Source organism: Borostomias antarcticus (genome assembly GCF_949987555.1).
Source record: "Borostomias antarcticus genome assembly, chromosome: 4".
Taxonomy (NCBI): domain Eukaryota; kingdom Metazoa; phylum Chordata; class Actinopteri; order Stomiiformes; family Stomiidae; genus Borostomias; species Borostomias antarcticus.
In genome coordinates, this window is record NC_140237.1 from 18802791 (window position 1) to 18817078 (window position 14288).

The window sequence follows — 14288 nt, forward strand, 5'->3', positions numbered from 1 at the left end:
AGTGAAATGAAAGATTGCTGACAATTTTTTTTTTACCTTAAAGGGTCACAACCACTTGTGTTTCAGTTGATATTATTTGGATTAAATGCTTAAATTCTGTGTGCAGGCCTTTTTAAAATCACTGTCAGTGTAGCCGTTTCCTATATATGGGAAATACAGTGGGGAAATTGTGGCAAAACTTTAATTGGCGACATCTCTGATCATGTTTGCCCTCTGAAGTTTTGCCGCAATTTTGCTGTTTTTGCTTCCCATAAACAGTATAGGAAACAGCTACTGTACACTGACGTTGATTTTAGAAAGGCCTAAACACAGAATGTAAGCAAAATAGTCTCAACTGAAACAAGCATGACTGTGCCCCTTAAATCCAATAAAATCCAATAGATTAAACATCAGTAATTGTCCAGTGTGCTGCTATTTCCTCCATTTTAAAAAGTAGATAAACAGTAGATAAAATAAATGATGCTACTACCAACACACAGTTTAATGAGTGAGACTGTTCTGACCTCGGTGACTGTTGATGAAGATCTCCTTCTCCCCGGGCTGATGGGCGTGGTCGTTCTGGTCGCCGATGGTGATGGTCAGTGTGTTGGTGGCGGTGCGCGGCGGCGTCCCGCTGTCGCTCATGACCACGGGTAGGAGGAACTCCTTCTGCCTCTCCCGGTCGAAGGCCCTCAGAGCCGTGACGGTGGCCGTGCCATTGCCGTTGTCCTGCAGGTGGAAGTCGTTGCCGTGCCGGTGCTCCGGCGGGACGCTGAAGCGGAAGGGCGCGCCGTTCTGGGCGGAGTCCCGGTCCGAAGCCCGGAGCAGCGTGGAGGTGCGGTTCATCCGGACCACGCGGCGCCCCGCCTCGTTCTCCCACACCACCGGGGCGTACGCCGCCTCGAACTCCGGCCCGTTGTCGTTGACGTCCAGCAGGGACAGCTGCACCGTGGCGCTGCCCGTTAACGGCGGACTCCCGTGGTCCGTCGCCAGGACGACCAGGTGATGCTGCGCGGTGGTCTCCCTGTCCAGGGGGTGCACCACGGTAACCAAACCGGATTGGTCGATGGCGAACAGGCCCTGGGGGTTGGAGTCCTGTGATAGGGTATAGGTGATGTCGCGGTTGACCCCAGAGTCCGAGTCGCTGGCGGTCAGCTGCGCCACGCTCGACCCCACCGCTACGTCCTCGGGAAGGGGGGGCAGCTGCAGGAAGTGAGGTATGAAGACGGGAGCGTGGTCGTTGTAATCCTCCACCTCCACCAGGCAGTTGAGCAGGCAGGAGAAGTCCAGGTCCTCCACCCTCAGGGTGAGGTTGAAGCTCTGCTCGCTGGGCCGCTCGTAGTCCAGGCGCTTCTTCAGCCTCAGGGTTCCTCTCTGCTCCTGCCGCTGACTCAGCAGGTAGAACTTCTGCTCCGGGTCTCCTCCCACCACGCTGAAGGTCAGCTGGGCGTTCTGGCCCGCGTCCCCGTCCTCGGCGCTCAGCTCCAGGACCACGGCGTTGAATTCGGCGCTCTCTGACACCCGGGCCACGCAGGGCCGGCCCACGGTGAAGCGAGGCGCGTGGTCGTTCACGTCAGTCACGTGCACGGTGGCCGTGGCAGTCCCGGTCATGCCCCCGCCATCCCTGGCCTCCACCACCAGGAAGTAGGACTCCACCTGCTCGCGGTCCAGGCCGCTCGTCGCCACGGCGATGGTGCCCGTGCTGGGGTTGATGGAGAACATGTCTGAGGCTCCACTTCCTATCCTGATCACCCCGTCTGCGCCTACATTACCCATGATCCTGTAGGACAGCAGAGCGTTCTGGCCCACTGCAGAGTCGTCCAGGTCGGTGGCGCTCATCTCCATCACAGACATCCCAGGGGAAGAGTTCTCTGGGACGTCGCCGTGGCAATCAGGCGCGCAGGTGAAAATAGGAGCGTTGTCGTTGATGTCCCATACGTTGATAATGACGTCAGTGAAACCCGTAAGCCCCTCCCCTCCCTCGTCCGTGGCAAGAACGACGAATCGCCAGACGGCTCGCTCCTCGCGGTCCAGCGTCCTCTGCGCGTAGATCTTCCCCGTCACCTCGTCGATGATGAACTGGCTGTCGGCCCCCTGGCCATGGAGGGAGTAGCGCAAGGCCTCCTGGTCCGCGTCTTTGTCTGGATCAGACGCTGTGACCTGGGACACCACAGAGATGGAGGGATTAGAGGAGGAGAGAAGAGAGGATTGGAGAGGAGAAGAGAATATAAGAGGGGAGGAGAGGAGAAGAAGAGGAGAAGAGAGGGGAGGGAAGAACAAGAGAAGAGAAGAGAAGAGAAGAGAAGAGAAGAGAAGAGAAGAGAAGAGAAGAGAAGAGAAGAGAAGAGAAGAGAAGGGAGTTACAAACGGGGAAATAATTGAAAATTATAATTATCTTGACTGTTTTATCTTCACCTACTCAATAAGTATCTAATCCATTGATGACCTATTAATAGTATTGTGTATTACTTAGTCAATTTCTATTTTATTGCTGTTGAAACTTCCATACAAATAAAGCCTTTGAATTGTACTGAATTGAGAGGAGAGGGGAGGAAAAGACAGAGATAGATGACTTTATTTAATAGAGTTCAGAGCTGTTTAATTATTGAAGTGCTGCTGACTTGGAGCAATGCATTGGTTAGTCCTCCATACCTTATCTGTGGTGCTATCAAGTCTCCCTCTCTCTTTCCCTCCCTCCCTCTTCCTCTCTCTCTCCCTCTCGCTTTCCCTCCCTCCCTCTTCCTCTCTCTCCCCCCCTCTCTCTTTCCCTCCCTCCCTCCCTCTTCCTCTCTCTCTCTCTCTCTTTCCCTCCCTCCCTCTTCCTCTGTCTCTCTCTCTCTCTCTCCCTCTCTCTTTCCCTCCCTCTTCCTCTCTCTCTCTCTCTCTCCCTCTCTGCCTGTGGCAGCCTCTCTCGATGGCGAGGCTGTGCTCACTGCTCACTGAGTCTGTACATAGTCAAGGACTTCCTTAGTTTTGGGTCAGACACAGTGCTCAGGTATTCTGCCACTGTGTATTCTCTGTTTAGGGCCAAACAGCATTCCAGTTTGCTCTGGTTTTGGTAGATTCTTTCCAATGTGTCAGATAGTTTTCTTTTTGTGTTCTTATAGTGCGGTTTAGTCTGGTGGGGTTTCTGTTTGGTGGCTCTGCTTGTGTTTGTGTTTGAGTCCCAGGACCAGCTGGCTGAGGGGGCGTCTCTCTGAGGTCTCTCTGGAGGTGAGGGCGTTGTTATGGAGCATGTCTGGATCACTCTTCTTTAGGTGATTGTAAAATATAAATGCTGTCTTTTGGAGTTTGATAATAAACAGGTATCGTCCTAATTCTGCTCTGCATGCGTTGTTTGGTGTTTTAGGGAAATTAGTTCTATACTATAACATAGTTTAATATTTTTTGCCAGACTAAGATTAGGATGTCAAACTTGATGTTCCTTTTGATGGCCCAGAAAACCCTTCTAGCCTTGTCTCTCAGGTGGTTCACAGCCTTGTGGAAGTTTCCTGTGGTGCTGATGTTTAGGCTGAGGTAGGTCTAGTTTTGTGTATGTTCTAGGGTGATTGTATCTAGAAAGAATTTATAGTTGCTGTGCTGGAGGCTGTGGGGCGAATTCACTAAAGTGGAATTGCGGCCACTAATTGCACCATTACATTGCGCGTCAGTTGCTCCAGCTATGTGCTCCGTTGTAAAAACCTATTCACTAAAGACATTGCGCTAATAATATCCCAGCGCAAACACGCCCATTCTGTGTTTGCGGCTGAGTGCAATTTGCTGCTGATATAGGAAATGACTATAAATACTGCGCATACAGCGCATACAACTCGTATGCATATCATTGGACGATGGCAGACAGAAAAAGAAAGATACGATTTTCAGACAGCGAACTTGAAGGCCTCACGGACGAGGTTCAAAAACATGTCTCACAGCTTTCCGCAAAAAATATCACGACTGCAGCAAAAAATCATATTTGTGGTTTAATTTCCCAATCAGTCAGTGCCATTTGTGTGTGTAAACGCGGAAGACTGCAAACGGAGGTGGAATGATTTGAAAAGACGAACAAAGGAAAAATTTTCATTTTATGTTATGCAAGTTGCAGCACGATGATCTGGCATACTTTTGGGGGAGTGTATAACATTGCCCCACCGGTACGATCTAGGCATCTAAACGGCTTTTCAGGATTCCAAATGTGCACTCAATCACACCGCGCGTCCTGATGTGAGCCCAGTTGTACGCCGCCTCTCCAACGTTGGAAGGATTACGCACGGGAGTCATCATCTATGGCTGAAGATGATACCTGCCGTCACCTATGATACAAAAGCAAAATATTTTCAAGACCATTCAAATAAAAAAAATATTGTGTAGGCTATGTTTTTATTTATTTATACCTATATCGGCCCCCAGCCGTTCAATGAACAGCTATAGGGAATGCGCAGTTTCGCGTATAGACTATTATACGCACAGTTTCGTGCTATGTAGGCTATTATAAATAAGTATTATTCATTGGGGGAGCTTGGACTCGCTGGGGACGGGTGGAGAGACGCATAGTCAACTGAGCCTCCCCAGACGCGACTTCATCCTCCAGTTGGCTGAAGAGCTGCGCGCTCTGGTGTCCAAACAGCTACCGCGGTGGTTCTAGTGTTAAATCAAAAAGTGACCTCCTTCTAAATATTCTCTCACAAACAACATGCCTGGCATTGCGATGCCGAATTCGCCTCGCAACAATCACTGCTGCCATGATCAGCGGAAAGGCTGGCCGCGACACACCCCTTGCGCTTAAATACCACCACGTCTCTGAAAACGCAATTAATTTCACTTTAACTGCGTGAGGCAATTTGCGCCGATCTTTGTGAATTGGGCGGGTTTTGCAATAATGTTCATTTGCATAGAAAGGGGAACATTCTCCGCCCATATTACCTCATTTAAATATCAGCTAATAACACCGGCGCAGAGAAACGCAATGACGAAGGCAACGCAGTTAACACCGTATTTCACCCTTTGCGTGGGCTTTGTGAATAGCAAACATTATTTTTGACTTATTTGCACAGGCTTTGCGTCAGGAAAAGCTGCGCAATCCTTTAGTGAATTCGCCCCTGTGTCTTTTTTGGAATATCATAATCTTTGTCTTGGTAAGATTCACTGTCAAGGCCCAGGTCTGGGAGAATCTGTGCAGAAGATCAAGGTGCTGTTGCAGCCCTTCTTTGATTGGTGACAGCAGCACCAGGTCATCTGCAAACATCTCTCTCTCTCTCTCTCTCTCTCTCTCTCTGCTGGGATTGGTGTAGTAGATGTATTACTCCCTGTGGACTAGGAGTAGTCTGTGGACTAGGAGTACTAGATGTATTACTCCCTGTGGACTAGGAGTACTAGATGTATTACTCCCTGTGGACTAGGAGTACTAGATGTATTACTCCCTGTGGACTAGGAGTAGTAGATGTATTACTCCCTGTGGACTAGGAGTAGTAGATGTATTACTCCCTGTGGACTAGGAGTAGTAGATGTATTACTCCCTGTGGACTAGGAGTAGTAGATGTATTACTCCCCGTGGACTAGGAGTACTAGATGTATTACTCCCTGTGGACTAGGAGTAGTAGATGTATTACTCCCTGTGGACTAGGAGTACTAGATGTATTACTCCCTGTGGACTAGGAGTACTAGATGTATTACTCCCTGTGGACTAGGAGTAGTAGATGTATTACTCCCTGTGGACTAGGAGTAGTAGATGTATTACTCCCTGTGGACTAGGAGTAGGCCCTACTAGATGTATTACTCCCTGTGGACTAGGAGTAGTAGATGTATTACTCCCTGTGGACTAGGAGTAGTAGATGTATTACTCCCTGTGGACTAGGAGTAGTAGATGTATTACTCCCTGTGGACTAGGAGTACTAGATGTATTACTCCCTGTGGACTAGGAGTAGTAGATGTATATAGAGACATATTTCCTGCCATCAGCTGAAACACGTCGGCCGTTCTCTGCTGACCTTCTCCCTGAGGGTTTCTGTCAATTATCTCACACTGGAGCTTTAGACACACGCACGCACACGCACACGCACACACACACACACACACACACACACACACACACACACACACACACACACACACACACACACACTCTCTCTCTCTCTCTCTCTCTCTCTCTCTCTCTCTCCCTCCTTATTTTAATCTATTATGTATGTATGCTCGTTATTGCGCTGTACTTTTTCCACTGCTGCAGCCAATAATCCACAGGATTAGTAAAGTAACCAATCTCCCCCCACAGGGATTATTAAAGTACCTGCAGCACGAAGACTGGCGAGCCGTCCAGCTCCTCTGTAACCGAACCATAGTACTCGTTAACGGTGAACACCGGCGCCTCGTCGTTCTTGTTGACCACGGTGACCGTAACGGTGGCGTAGTCCTCCCAGCGTCCGTCGGAGGCCAGCAGATTTAGGAGGTAGCTTTTGGTGAGCTCATAGTCCAGTGGCTGCGAGATGAAGATGGCACCCACCTCCGGCTCCACGTCAAACACCCCGCCCTCGTTGCCCGAAGTGATCTGGTAGCGCAGTTTGGCATTGGCACCTGGGAGGGATACAGGGAGAGGAAGTCAGTCACCTGGGAACGGGATAGAGGGAGAGAAGGTGAATCATGAGGTGGTGATATTCCCAATCAGGATGCTCTTGATCGTGGATGAGTAGACACTCCTTCCGATCTGGTGAGAGGCTCTGAATTTCAGTTGTTTGAGGTGGTCCAGTCTCTGATGTGCTTTCCTCATCACAATGTCTATGTGTGTTGACCATGTCAGGTGCATGGTGATCTGGACGCCAACTAAAAGCAATGTTCTTCCACAAAAAACCTAGGAAGATTGCTCCCATTGCGGACATTTTGATCAAAGGTGTAAAGGTTGACGTAGTTTCTGACTTTAAATACAGTATCTTGGTGTGGTACTAGATTCCAACTTAAACTTTAAAAGAGCCATGTAAAAAAAAAATGGTTAAAACATTAAAGTACAATATAGTAAGTTTTAGACACATCAGAAATTGTCTCTCCATAGACGCAGCTAAGACATTTATGCATGCCATGGTTCTCTCCCACATAGCATACTGTATCACATGCTGGGGACAAGCTGGTGAATCAGTTACAAGACCTCTTGCTTCCCTTTACAAGCAAACCCTGAAAACTTTAGACAAAAAGCCTATGCATTTCCACCACTGTAGGATTCTTGAAACATAGACTACTGGGCTTTGATCACATCAGACAACTAGCAGACCTATGTATGATTTACAAAATCCTTAATGGCTCGGCACCTCCTCCACTGGGCGAGTTTGTACACTTTCGATCCACAAACTCAAGCAGAGTGACAAGAACAGGGTCCGCACTTGACTGCGCTAAACCTTTCCGCTACACCGTGTTTGGACAGTCATCTTTCACTGTAAAAGCAATAACTCAGTGGGACAGTCTGCCTGAAGAGATGAGGAGGTGCCGCTCAATTGGCACCTTCAAAGCTCACTTGAAAGAACAGTTGCTAGATAGTCAATTCTGTTCCCACTCTGTGTAGGGTGTGTGTGCGTGCGCGTGTGTGTGTGTGCATGGTGTGTGTGTCTGTGTGTGTAAGGGTGGGTTGAGAGGGGAGGGGGGGTATGACATGGAATCTGTAACGTAGTATTAAATGTGTGTGTGTGTGTGTGTGTGAGAGTGGTTTGAGAGGGGAATGAGGGGTATGACATGGAATCTGTAATGTAGTGTTTTATTATGTAAATGCATGTTTTCATCGTATTGTATGAATGCATGTTTTATTGCATCATTTTTATTGTATTGTTGTATGGAAAAAAGCAAAAGCTATAATCTAGTACAATGCATCTTCTCTCTAAGGAGACTAATGTATTTGTATGTTGTTCCTGAAATAAACTTCAAAATAAAAAACAAAAAATAAAAAACGTTTTTGAAGCTGTCCACTTTCTCTACAGGGGTCCCATCAAGGGGGTTTAGTATCTCTCCTGCTTCTCCCCAAAGTCCACCAGCATCTCCTTTGTCTTGTTGATGTTCAGATGGAGGTTGTTATCCTGACACCAGTGGATCAGGAGCCTCACCTCCTCCAGGTAGGCCATCTCATCATTGTTGGAGATTGGGCCTATCACTGCTGTGTTGTCACCAAACTTGACGATGGAATTGGAGTCGGAGGTGGCTGTACAGTCGTGCGTGTACAGGGAGTACAGTGGGGACAGCACACAGCTCTGGGGGGCTCCTGTGTTGAGCGTGAGGGAGGATGAGGTGTGGTTGCATACCTTCACCACCTGGGGTCTGTCTGACAGGAAGTCCAGGATCCACTTTCAGAGGGCATCGCTTTGTCCCAGGACCCTGAGGTTGTTGTTGAGTCTGGGTGGGGTTATAAGCTGAACTGTAGTCAATGAACAGCACTCTCACATGATCTGACACGTTACCCTTGCTCTTGTCTAGGTGGGATAGGGTTGTGTGGAGGATGTGGGCTATTGCATCTTCTGTGGATCTGTTGGGTTTGTATGTGAACTGTAGGGGGTCTAGAGTGCTGGGCAGTGAGGAGCAGATGTGTTCCTTGACCAGATTCTCAAAGCACTTCTTCACCACAGAGGTGAGAGCTACCGGGCGGTAGTCATGGAGGCAGGCTGGTCTTGGCTTCTTCGGTACGGGGATGATGGAGGACTTCCTGAAACATGTGGGGACAATGGACTGGGCCAGGGAAGGGTTGAATATCACTGTGAACACAGGAGCCATTTGGTCAGTTGTTCCACAGTTGTGTTAGTGAACCTAGACCATAGCGCATCATGTAATGGAACCCGCATGCTGTTCTCTGAAAGTTCCGTCCATCGACAAACCTCTCTCATCTCTGAGTGTTCTTTTTGTAGTTTATATTCATAAGCAGGCCACAAGAAGATGGCGGTGTGATCGCACTTTCCTATCGGTGCCGCGAGTTCGGCCCTCTATGCCCCTTTGAACGGAGTATAACAGTGGTCCAAAGTTTTACGCGTTAGTGGAAGTTGGGCAACACTTTCTTAAGGTTCGCCTGGTTAAACCCGTCAGCTACAATTAGCGTAGCATTTGGGTCGTTAGCTTGGAAGCTGTTCAATGCTTCATGTATTACTGAGAGGGCGGACAGCATTTTCCCATGTGGTGGAATATACACAGACACGATTATAACGAGGTAAACTCACATGGGAGAAAGCGTGATCGGCATTTTATTGCGAGAAATTCCAAGGCAGGCAAGCAGTGGCGTTGCAGTGTCGTGATGTTCTTGTTACAACATTCCTGGTTCACTAGAACACACTAGAGCACTAGCACCCTCTTGTTTTCTCTGATTCCATAGTCCTGTCAGAGCGGTGAAGAGACAGAGTTTCTGTTGGATTAATGGCCTCATCTGTTTGGAGGGATCTAGCCATGTTTCGATTTCTCTCTCTCTTCTCTCTCCGCTCTCCTCTTTCTCCTCTCTCTCCGCTCTCTCTCTCTCTTCTCTCTCTGCTCTCCTCTTTCTCCTCTCTCTCCGCTCTCTTCTCTCCTCTCTCTCTTATTTCTCCTAAAAGCAATCTAAATGCCTATTAGTCGCTGATCACCAATTTTACTCTCAGTGCAATTATTGTGAGAGAACAACTTCAGAATCAGCAAGAAAATGCAGCACTGCTAAAAAAAAAAAAGAAACTTGTGGGAAAGAGCAATCTCCTTGACACGAAAGACGCATGGCTGATTACACAAAAGAGGATAGCAGAGAATGACTCTCTGTTGTGCAGAATAGTTTGTAGTGTTTGCTATGCAGATGAAAGGTTAGCGGACAGGGTGAATGTCTGTGTGTAGATCTGAACTGTTCTCAGAGGTCTGGTCCCACCGGAGGACTTGATTGCTGGGGTAGAATGATGAGGAAGAAGATAAACAAAAATAATGAACATTTTATTGCCCCTTGAGGGGATGTTAATCCCTCTCTGCCCTAATCTACTTGCTCTGTTCTGTGCTTCTCTCTTGTGCTCTACTGTCCTGCTCTGCTTTCCTCTCCTCTTCTTTACTCTGCTCTGTTGTGTTCTGCTCTGTTCTGCTCTGTTGTGTTCTGCTCTGTTGTACTCTGTTGTGTTCTGCTCTGTTCTGCTCTGTTGTGTTCTGCTCTGTTCTGCTCTGTTGTGTTATGCTCTGTTCTGCTCTGTTGTGTTCTGCTCTGTTCTGTTCTATTCTTTAAGATTTATTCATTCATGCTTTGCCAAAAACAACACAAAATTGAGCAAAGTACAACAACAAAAGAGGTGTCAGCATGAAAGGGAGACCCAGAGGAAGCAAGAAATGCTTTTGAAGGGGAACCGGAGAACACCCCCCCCCCCCTTAAAAAAAACCTTACCCATCCATCCCCAACCCACGCACTATATACCATACATACAGACAAGAATACAAGACACGCAATACATTCACTCACAACTACCTGTAGTTATACGTATCTGGACAACAGTTTCTTTTTTATATATTTTTTGAAAGCCAAGAGGGACTCGTGGACAGGTGTTAACAATGTCATTAGTGAGCTTATGTCTAAGATCTCATCAAATGTAGATTACATTAGTATTCCAACCTCTGAACTTAAGTAGAATAAAATAAAACAAATTGAATAAAGAAAGTTTTTCTTCCGTTTCACAAAAAACATGAAAAAAAACGCCTGCTCCTCCTAACAACATGATGTACGACGAGATTGACAGACTAACGCAAGAAAGAGCGACCATGTTCACCTTCTCCGAGGCTGAATCCAAAAAGATACTGTTTCCGCAGGCCTTTTTATTGAAATGTCCGTGCATCCTGTATTATGTTGGTAAAACAATACGTGAACTCAAGACCAGGATCTGTGAACATAAATCGTCAATCCGAAATCATGATGAGAAATCCTTGGTGGCACGACACTTCACCAGTCTTCAACACAGCGTCAGTGAACTACGGTTCATGGGTATACAGACAGTAAACAGACCATGGAGAGGTGGCGATAGAGACAAGATTCTTCTGCAGAGAGAGACATACTGGATACACTACTTAGATACCCTCATGCCTAATGGACTGAATGAGGAAATCTCTTTTTCATGTTTTTTGTGAAACGTAAGAAAAACTTTCCTTATTCAATTTGTTTTATTTTATTCTACTTTAGTTCAGGGGTTGAATACCAATGTAATCTACAATTGATGAGATCTTCGACATAAGCTCACTAATGACATTATTAACCCGTTTGACATGCGTAGTAGCGAGATGACCGCCTATAATTACGCACCTGTGCACGCTCACCCCTCATTGCCAGAACACGCTGAGGAAGGGCATCGCCCGAAACATCCCTTGTGTGGCAATAAAATATACATTATACGCAATTTGGAGTGCTGCCTATTTCTTTTCCTGTTTCTGAGTATGGAAATTTCCATTATAGGAGCACCCATTGCATGCAAGACTTTTATACTAATAGTGAGTTGAGCACATCCCCACTTTTTTCATGATCTTTCATTTAGCCAGGTCTCACTACAGCCCACCACATCAAAGCCATAGTCAGTAATGGACAGAAGGGAAACTAATCCATTGTGATGTTTTTGCAAGCTTCTAGTGTTTAAATGGAGAAGTGAGAAGTTATTTTTGTTAAGGGTGTGTTAGGAGAATAACTCATACAGTTAACTCTGTCCACATTGTCAACAAAGTGTTGACTATCCTCAATATTTCTCAGGTCTTCAAAGTCCATGGACACATACACACACCCCACCGTACACAATGTCTATGTAAGCACATGAGGTCAAGTGATGGAACCACACTACCTTCTATACCAGAGATAATGTCCAGGTGGGTAATGTGGGCAGTGCAGGAGTCCAGGGCCTGCATAGACAGAACAAACTTCAGGGTTGGGTCAATAGCTGTGTCCTTAATCCGGTCTGAGCCCAAAGTGCAATATGAGCAGTGCGAGGGTCCAGAGCATTCAAAGACCAAGAGTGCACTCTTCAAGCTAGCTCCAGCTCGTGCAGTAACTACACTCATGCAAGTACACTCATTACCACAGCTCACCCATATATCCTCATACTCACACAATACACTCACACACATACACACAGACAAGCACTCACACCAGACCGTACAAGTCCAAAATCCCATCATAGACCTAGGCACTTAAGGGGCAAAATGAATCATGTGTGTAATCAATAGCAGCCCATCTATCCTCTTGGATCAAGGGCAGGGTCCCCCAGATTTAACTGGGAGGGCACTCTGTTCCTCTAAGGATTCATGGTGCTTCGCATGCTGAGTTCCTTTAGCTGTCACGCCTACTTCACCTGGTGGGCTTGTGGCCATCCCTGGCACTGCATCTACTTTGGTTGAGGCTTGGCAGCTTTGTTGTTGGCTAGTTGGCTGTTGAGTATCTTCCTGGTCATCAGCATCAGCTATGTCAGCCCTTTTTTTGCTGGTGAGCTTATGCTCGATTCTGAACTCAGTGATCTATTATCCCTAGGTCTCTTTGACTGTAAGGCTTTTGCTGATTGGAAGTAGGATCGAATCGATGATATATCAACAACTGTTGTGCTTCCAAGAGAGTTGGATCGCTGATGATTTATCCTGGTGTCCCCTTTGATTGTTATGTCCTGGCTTTCATTTCTTTTGGTTGCATCCGGTTCCTTCTTCTTTGTCTTCTTTTCTTTCTTCCTTTTCTCCTTTTTCTTCTCGGTCATGTATAGGTCTAAGGTAGGGAACTTATCTCCTTTCCCCTCCATGGTTTGAGAGGCAAGACTAACTCAGTCACAGGTGTGGGAGGAGGTTGTTTTTCCACATACTTGTCATAGGTCTCCTTTATGAGCCTAAATGACTCTTCAATGGCGGGACTGTATTGTGGGCTATGTTCACTTCCATATGTCTGCTTATCATGCTGATGTATGTTTATCTATCCATTGTAGAAAACCTTAACCCAGTGTGTACCCATCTTCACGGACCGAGGTATGTGCTTGGGGGGCATGGCTTCTATATAGGCCATCCAGTCTCCATTTGAACAGTTTGTCAGCTTGTTGTTGTATAGGATCATACCTCTCATAATATAGCTCACAATCTTGCACCCTCTGTGACACAAGAACTCAGTCACAACACAATCATCAGCAGATTCAGGTAGCTCTTTGATGGTGATCTGAACTGCATTTTGATTGGCCATGCGTGATTTAAGACTAAAGGGGTTGTCATAATTAAGGTCAATATGCTTTCCACGGACAGAGATTCCTCTCATAAGGAGTTTGGCTCTTGCTTCCTTATCATGCAGGTAGATACACCAGAGTGCTCCAACTCTTTGGACTGACCTGAGATGATTTGGGTGGACCTCCTGGATAAGGCAGTGGTAGATCTCTCCTTCTCTCACAGGATTCTTCATGGCCTCATCCTTTGAAAGGATTTCCCGCTCCATGATGAAGATGGGGAGAATTGCTTCCTTTGTCAAGTTGCGCCCAGCTACCACACTCCAGGGGCCTCATTTATCATTGAGGTACGCCATATTTTACACGGTCTTTTTCGCGATTTCAGGCGTACGCCATTCCCCCCCCCCACATTGCGATTTATCAAGCCGAAAGGGCGAAAATTTAGTCGCCTTTCTCCGCGCTTTTGTAGGACACCTCTCAACTTGTCCTACCGATTTACACGGTGTTCTACGCCCTTTTTGAACACAGGGGGAACTGGCGACGCAGGTGGTGCGTCGGTGAATTACTATGTTTGACGGAGAGAATAAGAGCGACAGTTCATGAACGCACAATCATGTAGGCTAATAGCCCAATTCAGCACAAACATATATCGCAATGCAAGATTAGACGTGTCCTCTAACCGGCTCATTCATGGTCCGATATGGATTTGTTCCCCAAACTGAACCTATGCGCTGTCCCAAACCTTTCCGCGCTATATGTCACACACCTAATGCAGGCACTCCATCAAACGGCAATAATTGACCAATTAGATTGTCAGTAATATGTGATCATGTGGACCTGTTTGCTGTTTGGTAAGCATACAAATGACAGTCCTCCTGTGCGTAATGCGAGCCTAAATGAATCCGGCGCTACTCGGCCTAGGCCTACTGGCCGAGATAGAACTCCAAAGAGGTGACGGCACCCACATAAGGGCACCATCAGTGAATGAATACGTCTATGTGAATCGCTAAAATGTGCACACTATAAATACCCAAATCATATGTGACATGCTCATCACAAGTGTAGTGGCACGGTGGCCTGGCTCCACGCATGACTCATTCATCCTGGCGCACAGCAGGGTAGGGGCTAGACTGGAGGCAGGCGCTGCGCGTGACGGCTGGCTTGTTGGTGTGTGCATAGCCAAGATACATATTCTTTGTCTTATTTACTTTAATC

General features: G+C 47.0%; 1 protein-coding gene across 1 annotated transcript in view; it reads right to left on the reverse strand.

Moving 5' to 3' along the window:
* Positions 1-14288, reverse strand: part of LOC311307694 (neural-cadherin) — a gene marked incomplete at both ends in the record, with an annotated part of 210051 nt that overhangs the window by 88517 nt on the left and 107246 nt on the right. Inside the window, 2 exons of the mRNA XM_084436544.1 lie at positions 504-2139; positions 6242-6525. Coding sequence (XP_084292670.1) covers positions 504-2139; positions 6242-6525 — 1920 coding nt within the window. The remainder of the gene's footprint in view (positions 1-503; positions 2140-6241; positions 6526-14288) is intronic.